General features: G+C 47.2%; 1 protein-coding gene across 1 annotated transcript; it reads left to right on the forward strand.

Moving 5' to 3' along the window:
• Positions 1 to 377: 377 nt before the first annotated feature.
• Positions 378 to 10437, forward strand: FZD5 (frizzled class receptor 5). The gene has a single exon (XM_085648878.1). It carries the CDS (start codon positions 1502 to 1504, stop codon positions 3260 to 3262), a length of 1761 nt encoding a protein of 586 aa, XP_085505004.1. The 5' UTR covers positions 378 to 1501; the 3' UTR covers positions 3263 to 10437.
• The last annotated feature ends 1071 nt before the right edge of the window (positions 10438 to 11508 follow it).

Raw genomic sequence — 11508 nt, forward strand, 5'->3', positions numbered from 1 at the left:
TGTTATTATTAGGGCATAAATAAACAAGGAAATGTGTTCCGATTTTCACTGTATCAAGATCTAATTCAACGTGGTATTTAAGAAACGTAAACTAATAAATGAGTGAGCGAACACACTTTTGCCCCCATCTGAGTCTTGGCGACAGGCTGCAGAAAGGACCGCCGCGGCCTCATCCCCACCCCGCTGATCACACACGGGCTTCTGCTGGTGACAAACAGGGACTGGAAAGGAGAGGCCTGAAAGGGAAAGGGGCGGGTCACGGGGGCGTGGCCGAGTAGAAGGGCGTGGCCTGGAGCGCGCATTCGGAGGCTGTGGATTGACAGCTGGGCGTGGCCTCAACTGTCCCTTTGAGTGCAGGTAGCCTGCCCACAGGGAGAAAGTCCAGACGGGGAGACGGAGTGAGTGCGCCGCCGGAGCTGCTCTGGGACAGAGTTTGTCTCTGCGACTTGTGCACTATTTCGCATCCGAGCAGCAGGACGGGCGACACCGGCAAGAGTCCACGGGCAGGACCAACGCAGGGGTGAAGTCCTGGCCACGAGTGCGTCTGAGCTGGTCTGCATGATCTTTGGACATCACAGGTCCCAAGGAAGCTATGGGACGACAAGCCATGTGCACTGGCAGCAACAGGAGGGCACCGCCCACTGAAAAATCGAAATAAATCTGGAACCCGCCAGCTTTGCAAAGTTTGTAGTTTGGAAGCCCAAGACAGATCTGGCCAGCTCGGAACGGAACTATTCACCGCGCACTTGTCAGCCGAGCCGCATTTTTTGTATAAAACAAGACAAAGTCCAAGAACTTTTCGGAAAGGACTGCAAAAAAGGATCGGGAAGAACTTTTTCTTAAAACAACTAATGCGTCCTCTTCGTTGCAAACAGGACTCTGTTCAGTCCTGGTAAATCACTTGGGAACTGAGAAAAAATCAATGCTGTGAGTGAAAAATATCACAATTCATTGCAAGAGAAAAATCTAAATTTTGTCAAATGTTGTCATCGCTTGGAAAATTACTATTGCTCATCTAATGAAGATTCGTGTGTGCAGCACGTAGGAGCCGAGAGCGGGGAAAGGTCCTTTCGTGAATCCCTCTGCCTGCTGTCATCCTCACGGACCCGCCTTCGTAACCCGAGAACCTGGGTACCCCTAAAGCTAAAACCCCGCTGCCTGGAAGAAACCAATGACATTGTATACATTTAGATTGGTCACAGAGCCAGTGCATGCACAAGCGCGTGTGTGCATTAAGGGACTACAAGGTTGGATATATGGCTTGTGTAGGAACACTCTGAACTGAGAAAGAAGAGCGACTGGACCTTTGTGCAAACGCTGTACAAATATGCCTTTCCTGGGGGCAATCAACCCTGTGAGAATGGCCCCCTGCTCGTGAAAGGTTGCATATGTCATCTGAGCACTTGCTGTAGCTCGAAGAGACTCTGCCCATGGACTGAATGCACACTCCGGAGGACATCATGAGAACGGTGCAGAACTGACCCCTGCTTCCAGAACACTGATGGGGTGGAAAATGGGCTCTATGGCAAGGTGTGGCTCCACAGTCTCGCATTTGGGTCTTGTGCTAGCACTTCTGCTACTGGGCTTCCCTGCCCTTGTTACGGCAGCCTCAAAGGGCCTTGTCTGCCAAGAGATAACTGTGCCCATGTGCAAGGGCATCGGCTACAACAATACCTACATGCCCAACCCGTTCAACCACGACACCCAGGACGAGGCGGGTCTGGAGGTGCACCAGTTCTGGCCACTGGTGAAAATCCACTGCTCCCCAGACCTGAAGTTCTTCCTCTGCAGCATGTACACGCCAATCTGCCTGGCAGACTATATGAAGCCGCTGCCCCCCTGCCGGTCGGTGTGCGAGAGAGCTAAATCTGGGTGCTCTCCCCTGATGACGCAGTATGGGTTTGCTTGGCCAGAAAGGATGGACTGCGACATGCTGCCTGTGCATGGAGACTCGGATAACTTGTGCATGGACTACAACAGGACAGAGACCACCACCACACTGCCACCTTTCTTTGCAAAGCCTACCCACCCATCCAGGAGGCCCAACAACAACCTCACCCCGCTGCACGGTCAACGGCCCCCAAACAGCGCATGTGATGGGGTTTGCAAGTGCCGGGACCCATTCATCCCAATACTTAAAGAGTCTCACCCATTATACAACAGGATCAAGACCGGCCAGGTGTCCAACTGCGCCGTGCCTTGCTTTCAACCCTACTTCACCCAAGATGAGAAGACCTTTGCCACCTTCTGGATAGGGCTGTGGTCCATCCTGTGCTTCATCTCTACCTTCACCACCGTGGCCACGTTCTTCATTGACATGGAGAGGTTCAAATATCCGGAGCGCCCCATCATCTTCCTGTCGGCCTGTTACCTCCTGGTGTCCATCGGTTACATGGTCCGGCTCATCGTTGGCCATGCCAATGTGGCGTGCAACAAAGACTACAACCATGTCCACTATGAGACCACTGGACCCGCTCTGTGCACAGTGGTCTTCCTTCTGATCTACTTCTTTGGAATGGCCAGCTCCATCTGGTGGGTCATTTTGTCCTTCACCTGGTTTCTAGCTGCTGGGATGAAGTGGGGCAACGAGGCCATCGCCAGCTACTCTCAGTATTTCCACATGGCGGCCTGGCTCATCCCGAGCATCAAGTCCATCGCTGTCCTGGCAATGAGCTCTGTGGACGGGGACCCGGTGGCTGGAATCTGCTACGTCGGCAACCAGAACTTGGACAACTTGCGCGGGTTTGTGCTGGCGCCTCTGGTGGTGTACCTCTTCACTGGGACCATGTTCCTCCTGGCTGGCTTTGTGTCCTTGTTCCGCATCCGCAGTGTGATCAAGCAAGGTGGCACCAAGACAGACAAACTGGAGAAGCTGATGATTCGGATCGGCATCTTCACGGTGCTCTACACGGTGCCCGCCACCATCGTGGTCGCCTGCTACATCTATGAGCAGCACTTCCGCGAAGCCTGGGAGAAGGCGCAGAACTGCTCGTGCCCCGGGGACAAGAGGAAGCTGAGGCCAGACTACGCCGTCTTCATGCTGAAGTACTTCATGTGCCTGGTGGTGGGTATCACTTCCGGGGTCTGGATCTGGTCAGGCAAGACTCTGGACTCCTGGAGGCGCTTCACGGGCAGGTGCTGCCGGGAGGGCAAGTCCGTGGACGCCTGTGGGTACAGCGAGGCCAGCAGGGCGCTGGCAGCCAGGACTGGTGTGGGCAGCCTGCCCCTGTACCCCAAGCAGGTACCACTCTCACACGTGTGACCCCGCCTGCCACCGTGGGTTCTTGAGACAGTTCATTTCATGTTCCTCTTTAGCTGAATTAGTGGCCCCGCAGAAGAGGGTAGAGACGCAGGCTTGGGCAGCCCGGGGTTGGTGTAAGGGTGTGGCGATGCTTTCTAACCGTTGGAAGTGAGCTGACATCGCCCCCCATCCCTACACTGGGGTTCTGACAGTGAATGATGGGTGTAGGTTACAGCCACTGCGGCAGAGGGATGCGCAACATGTCTGTGAATAGCGCCTACAGCTGAAGAGCGGTGCTGGAAATGGAACTACTGAAGGGGTGGGGGTCTCTTTCCCCCGGTGTTTGCCTCCTTCTGACAAACTCAGGTACTACTAACCAGCTAGACGCACAGAAACCCTACTGAGGCCTGCGGTACTGTCATATTGAAGGCATATGAGCCGTGTCTGACAGTGACAGTACTGCCCCGCGGTTCACAGGTGCCCGCACCCTATGTGAACAGGAGACAGGGGTGCAGTAGTCACTCAAAGGTGTCCTAACACCGAGGCAGGCCTGTGTTAGAGCAGGAACTCTGCCCTACAGTATTTACAATGTTCTTAGAATGTGTGGGGGTGACGGGCCACACCAGAGCTTAGGTCTGGCGCGTAAATTGTCCAGGGAGGGGGCAGTTTATGCAGGGGCAGGGCACTGGAAGGGGTTGGACACCCCATCTTAAATGAGTTTACTGCCAGCAGCACCCGTACCTCATCCCAAGCCGCGTGTGTAGTGTGACTGCCTTCTGTGTGCCTGTGTTTAGTGTGTGGTCTTTGGCAATGCTGCTTCGTGGGTGCTGTACTTTGTATGCAGCCAAACATGGCACTTACACCAGTCGCCTTCTTGTAAAGCGCCTCGTGTCTCATCCGGTGGCCTGCGTTTGGGGTCTCGGTGCAGTTCCTGTTGCTGGAGTCCACCCTTTCCACAAGAGAGACGACGTTTAATACAGTAAAGACACCAAGGTTTGAATGAGCACTGGAAAATGTTTGTGGCAATCCGGTCGGACAGGGCAGATGATGAAAAGCAGAAGCGGTGATGTAGGTGTGCAAAGGGCTCCGCTTTCAGAGTAGTAGTTAATCCACCCTTATACAATTAAAAGGAAGGCATGGTCCCTAGAGATATTAACCTACTCTCAGGAAAAAAACACTCATACAACGCGAGTTCGCAGAGCTGTTTGTAAGGGCTTCAAATATGACCCTGTTTTCGTGTTGTAAAACAAACCTTCACCTCGCCGGTCTGACACCAAGAGGAGGAAATCATTACTGGACAGACTGAGTGCCACCTTGGCACCTTACAAACTAAGCACAACGACAAACGCGTTCACCTGATATGCCCGTTGATTTAATACCCTGGTCGCCAGTGCAGATGTAATGTCAGAGAACACTGGCATTACTCACCTGAGAACAAAGTGCAGGCGCTGGGAGGACACTATGCTGCAGCCCATATAAAAAAACAAATAAAATCTACACAAGTGCAAAACGCTTTTTCCTCTTTTGAATCTTATTAAATTGACCTGTTCAGCGTAGTCACTTGTTATGTTTACGTCCTTGGCCCCCACCATCGTTGCCCAATTTGGCAAATATTAGTTCTGCTTGACATAGCTTGCAAAAGGGCATTTACGCGGTAGGAGGGCGGGGGAGGGGTAGGAGCACGCGTGAGCCTCCAGCGACCCCGGCGGCACAGTGCACAGTTTGCACGTGGGAGGTTGCTGTTGTTTGCTTGTGCTGTGCTCGTCGTGGTTATAAGCAAGTATGTGGTACTCCTGCAAAAACTACGTCAGAAGAAAACAGCTTCTCGCGCAGTGAGGGTTTTATAACGCGACCACTGTGTGTGTGTGGGGGGGGGGGGGGGCGCTTGACATCACTTATCATGCCTGAGGCAGGCAGCGCCCCTCTGCTGGAGGGTGGGTTGGTCCCGCCAGACGCTCTGGCCACTGAAGGCCTGCTTTGAACGCGTGGCACCCTAAAATGGCAACACTTCTGGTGTCATACGTGTTCGATTCCGACGAAACGTAAAACAAAAAGATTGTGGTTCGCACCTGCTCTGTCTATGTTTATTAGCCCCGAATCTCAATCCCCGTGCAGGATGTGGTATTACGCCCTGAGCTGCCGGCTTTGGAGCTGGGGAACCAGGGTCGCGTCTCAGCGTCGGCTCAACACCTTGTGATTCTAGGCAAATCATTTAATCTCTCTGCGCCAACCAAAATATGTCATGTATTGTAACTGGTGCTCATGTACAGCGCTCCAATACCTCCAAGTCCAGTTGGCACTATAAACAACTGCAAAAAAACAGACTACCCTAAACCTCGTCTTATAATGGCACCATCAAGTATGTATGAATGCACTTCGAAACACTATTAATAAGAAGTATCATTGTTAGATTAAAGTGTTAATTTTTATGATTCTATCAGTACAGGTGCCGGCAGGCTACTCTCAATCCACAGCAGCATCCGCCTGTAGGGGTATCAGCATAGCGCCCCCCGTTAGGCACGGTGTATAGTCAAACTGATCTATTTTATGTGGAAATCTTTAGATTTCGGTCACGAAGGTAGCAAGAAAGTGCGCTCCCTACCGACCACATCTAAACATGACATGCTACTGACGGGTATTTTGGAAATAAATTCCCCATCCTCAGTAATACAAACAACAGAACCACTATAAAAGTCCCCTCAAATATGTTTCCCTCTATTGTGAAATGGCCAGACTAAATCCAATCTGAAGGAGCACTGTGTTTGGTAGCAAATTAGAGCCTTTTCGTTTCAGAATTAGAAGAACCTTGCAACGCCTGGTTACAAGGCCCGGAGAACCAAAGCGTCGAGATTTCCTTGTTGCTCAATACCTGTTCCATTTCCTTCCTTGTATTTACGCACATACGGCGTGCGGCATTGGACAAATGAAAGAGAAACTCACACGGTGACGCTTCTGTATGAATGCGTATATCTTTCGGACAGAGTTGCACGCAAAGATAGTTAAGCCACTGACTGTCTACCCAGGAACCATGAGCTCTAATGCCCTAACCTCACTGTGTGATCCTGGGCAGATCACTAGGTTTTCCGGTGCCTCGTTTTCACATCTGACAAACGCAGAGAGCAGATCGTAATAGGTCATTTGCTTATATTAAACACTTGAACATTTAGTGCGAATTTTAAATTGGTGAACAACATATGTATTTAAGTTTTCTTTATCTAAAAATGTAATGGCGTTTGATAATACTTAGGTGAACGCATCTGCCACCATGGGGATACAGAAAGGTGGGACAGGCGTTCTTTATTTTTGTCGATTTTAAAGCAGTCAGTCAATTGTTATTCGTGCATTTACCAGAAAGGAATTAACGCATCCGTCGGGCATTCTGTTTTCTCGCGGCATAAACGGCCATCGGCTGGGCGCGTCGCGTTTCCGCAGGAGACAGACACACTTTTCTTGCACATGCACGTATTTCTGGCTACAGAGGGGGGCAGAGCGAGCCCTCTGGGTCCCTCGTTAGCATTGGGGCCAGCAGTCAACAAAGGCACCGCTGCGCTAATTTGTAAAAACATAAATACAGAATAAAAAGAAGCACAGAGGAGGGGTACTGTGGGAGCCCACCGCTGGAGCTGCTGAGTGCCAGGGGTGCCAACTGCCAGGGGTACCTAGATGGTATGTGATGTCTCTTCCTGCACTTCCCGTCTCGTTACCCCTGTCTTACAGGCTCCTTTTCACCCCCGCATGGCCACTGAACATTTTGTTTTTGCACTCAGAGTGAAAATATTGACCCAGAATTGCATTGCATCCGGCAGAGTTGATCTAATCTGTGCCCAGCGTCTGGGTTCAAAAGGCAGCAATATAACCACTAGACCCCCACCCCTCTGACCCTTCACTCTTAAACAAGTGCTACTTATAGTTATTCATCTGAAAGCTTTTACAAGCGCTTACACCAAATTTGACGATATTAAAGCTATTTTTGGATACTTTAGAGCTGACAGATCGTCCATGCCTGAAAGACTGCAGCCCTGGTCTTCATTTTGCAACCTAATGCATTCTGGGAACTGTAGTTTTGGTACAGCTCAATTGAACTAATTGAAGTATCACATTTCCTTAGAATTCTTGTAAAGAAGAGCCCTCAAGTTTTCCAGGTCAGTGAGTTACTTCTCCAGAGCTCGTTGCTAAATGCCTGCAGCTGCAGCGCACATTGAATGACTTGTAATGATCTCCAAATTGGTGACACATATATATTATCAAAAGTAAAAGCTTGGGTGGGCCAACGGGCAGCCAATCCTTTACCACGCATGTGTAGGCAGACCGCACCATCGGACACAACTCACAAAGCTACATTATTGACCCCTCACAATACATGCAACGACCCTGTGTTCATGTGTCAACATAGATGAAGACTTTACCCGGGCTGAAGGCCGTCACTTCGAGCTTTCATTACAAAACAGCCTTCACGTATGTTCCTGAAGCAGACACCAGCCGGCCTGCAACACTCCATACATCATCTACGCATACATGTGGTGTTTGAGAAATCTGTTGTATACATTGGGTTAGTGGGTTTGTAGGCTTATGTAGCCATGTCTTAGTTTTATCTGGTAAAGAAGCTGAGCCACACAAGTAAAGGAATTTGCCCAAGCTCACACAAACTGGTCTCGGTGGAGGTTGGAATTTGAACTCTGGTCTCCGGATTCCACAGTTTTCATTAATTGGATCTAAGAACGAAGTTCCTGTCTGCCCCACTCCCTCGTCCCCACCACCAGATACATCTTACCCTTTAGAACAGTGTCATCACTTTACCTAGTAAAATACCTCCATCTAAGTACTTCTCATGTCCGATTTTTGAAAAGTAATACATTATCCAATGAGTTACTGTCATGTATAAAATTCTAGTCTGAATGAATTTATTGATGGTGTCGGAGAGCCCATCTGCACTTTTTTGGCCTATATTGTGTGGGGGTCTGGCAACAGGCAATTATAGGATTGTTTAGTCTAATTGGAAGAACAAGTGTCAACCATAGCTCAGAGGGTGGGTAGGGGATTTCGTAGAGTTTGCACTTGAAAGAAGTTTCTCTGGTTTTAAATGACATAGCAGAGTGACAGGAGGGGAGGGAAGAAGCAACATGGACATTGATTTCAGAAAGCACGAGGAAACCATCTTGGATTGAGGCCTAAAGCTTTGCCAGACTCTGCACTGAAACTACAGGAACACAAGGCTCTGGCACTTGCAAATGTAGGTGCGTGCAGGTGTGCGTGTGGCTCTGTGCGCGCGTGGACAGTGTGTGTGTGTAAGTGTGTGTGCAGGACTTTCTTTCAGACAAAACTGCGCTTTGTCGTTTTACAAACTGTAAATAATCACTGTGTACATATGTTTTGTATATACTGTAAATAGCTACATGAAATAAATATATATATAAATTAGCAAACGTTACACAGGTGTATTGCAGGTATATGCTCCTAAATGAGCCACACTTGGAATGGGTAAACTTTAACTTTTGTGTCTAGTCCATGGCATCCATGACATTGATTGTTTTTTGTTTTTGTATTAAATCTGATTTACAGAACTTGGTTCAGCTACAGGTGCCATTCCTTTTTACAGAAGCCGCACAGCTCACCTCACGTGGTACATAAAATGCAGTCATATGTTTTAAAATGCAATGGCTCACTAATATAGATCGCCGAATGCCCTATGTCAGGTGTGAGTAGTTTCCACTCTTCTATGTTTTCTTACAAATCTGCTTCATTAACACCTTCATTCCAAGGGTCAATGCAGCGCTACAAGTTCCAGAATGCAGGGAGAAAGCCAGGACCACTCACTCCTGCCACGAGCACATTGAAACCTTTGCTCACAACATACATGCCTTCCAAGATCTAACTTTGAGCATCCTCTCTTCCCAACGCATCGTGAAAAATGGAGTTCTGTATATACACACACATGCATGACTATACCCACAATGCACTGCGGCACACAGGAGCTTCAAAGAGGCAGATGCTCTAGTGAATAGAAACTGACTGAATCCTGTAAGCACCAAAACCTTTTCAGAGTTTACACTCGTACAATATTTAAAAATCCTGGCAAAGCAAAGGGCCCCCTGCAGGATTTGAATATTGTAGTACAGTTTGCCGTGAAAATCAATGGTTTTTGAAATGCAAATATTGATTTAGCCAGACTGAAAGAAAGCCAAATCACCGAAATACATTAAAATAATAAAATAACACATTGAAAATAATAAAATAAAAAGGGCAAAACCTAGTCTAATGTGCTTCTGTTGATCCAGAATGAGTCACTGCCCCCCTGCACCCTGGGTGTGTCCACAGAATTCCACCAAATGTACTAGGCCAGCTGATGAGATGGTGCCTCACAAAGTGTGTGTTCCAGTGTTTTCTGTGAGTTACAGGCTGTGATATTTAAAATCAAAGAACAACATTACTTTTATAATTCCATACATTCCCTTTCTTGGTCCGAAACAGAAATCCAGATGAGTCACACTAGAAACACTGATCAAGTTGCTTTGTGTACAACAGAAAACGAAGTACACGGTAATTACTCTACCGGTGTGGAAGCAGGAAGGAAGTGATATGGCTGACTGTTCTGCCACTGAAAGTCGATATTCTTTGGCGATTTTCTTCTTCTATTTTGGACATTACATTTCAAAAAGACACAGGCGAGATAGTGTTCTGTCTCCTTGTTGGGAAAGCATGAAGTCCAATGTGCCCTTCAAGGTATGTGTATGTTGTGCAAATCACACAAATGAATACCAAGTGAAAAGTGACTTTTAGGTGACTGTTGCTTTCCGATGATAGTTAAACGGTGCCAAACAAGGTTCATGATCTCTTCCATAAGATAAAAGGTTGGTTGAAAACCATGACCTTTGAACTTTTTCTCATCAAAACATTTAAATTAGCGATTCACCCACGAAGAAGTTTCTATTTTGTTTGTATCCTGCAGACAACTTGTAATTGATATGTACAGTAAGTGTGAGTCGGAGGATGCTAGAAATCTATGTTCTCTTCTAAAGAAAAATATATGTATCATATTTTGTGAAAACTTAAAGAATTCAGAATCTAGTCAAAAGAAAACTGTGTATCAAGATTAGCTATTTATATGAACACAAAGGGAAGTCTATTTTTGTTTTGTTTCTTTGTTGCTGATATGTAGAGCAAAACAAAACATTAAAAATTAAAGAAATTAGACAGCAGCAGAATGTTTGTTGTTTCTTTTTTTCCTCCAATGTTTGTCAGCATACATCATCCTGATGGTATACTAAAGTCTGCCTACCAGCCCACAGCTCAGCGCCAACGTGGTCCAGAGACTGCATGATGCATGATGCAATGACTACCCACAATATTTGCAAGCAGCAGTAGTGGCATGCTTGAGGACATTTAGGCGACAACGGGTGCTGCCGCCAAGTTCATTCTCCCTGTTTCGATCGTGCAAGATAAAGGTTGCAAGATAAATATACAATATGTATCATTCAAAATTGCGACCGCACACGCCGAAATTCACAGAATTTCGGCGATGGCAGTTTAGCTAGGTGGGAACTATGAAAGGAAAACATCCTCGCAAAATAAGGAATCGCAAAATTTGCGATTCCTTATTTTGCGATTGCATTTAAGGAATCGCAAATTGCGATTCCTTAAATGCAATGTAAGAGGCCCAGAAAAAGTGCAATTTGGGTTTAAGGAATCGCAAATTGGTGGTAATTTGCGATTTCTTTGAAAAATTCACTTTTTTGCATTTTTCAAAGTGCCATGTGGCACACATACATGCCCTTAGGGCATGTATGTGTGCCACATGTGCACACATGTACATTTCAGGGGTGCAACAGGGTGTCCTTTTGACACCCTAGAACCCTTGAAATTGCATTCTTAATTTGCGATTCTCTAATTGAGAATCGCAAATTGAGAATGTCTTCCCATTCATTAATTGCGAATTGCAATTTGCGATTAACAATTAAGGAATATGTAGGATTCGGAAAATTATTTGCAAATCCTACATACATAGCATTTTGTAATTCTCAAATAGCGATTCTCTAAAAATCGCTATTTGAGAATCGCAAAACCAAAATTTCATACATATGGCCCTAAGAAGGCTGGACCTCTAATACTGTCATAGAAGAGTCACTGTTGATTTGTGTTAGCCTGCACTCTAGTAGTATAAGTATGTGAAAGGAACAGGCTGAAGCGGAAAAAGGAAAGAGTGATTTCTCTACATCGCTGAAGGTAGACCACTTTCAGGAAGTCCTGGTTCATCACAAGAAGTTCTGGCA

The sequence above is a fragment of the Triturus cristatus genome, chromosome 3_2 (assembly GCF_964204655.1).
Source record: "Triturus cristatus chromosome 3_2, aTriCri1.1, whole genome shotgun sequence".
NCBI lineage: Eukaryota > Metazoa > Chordata > Amphibia > Caudata > Salamandridae > Triturus > Triturus cristatus.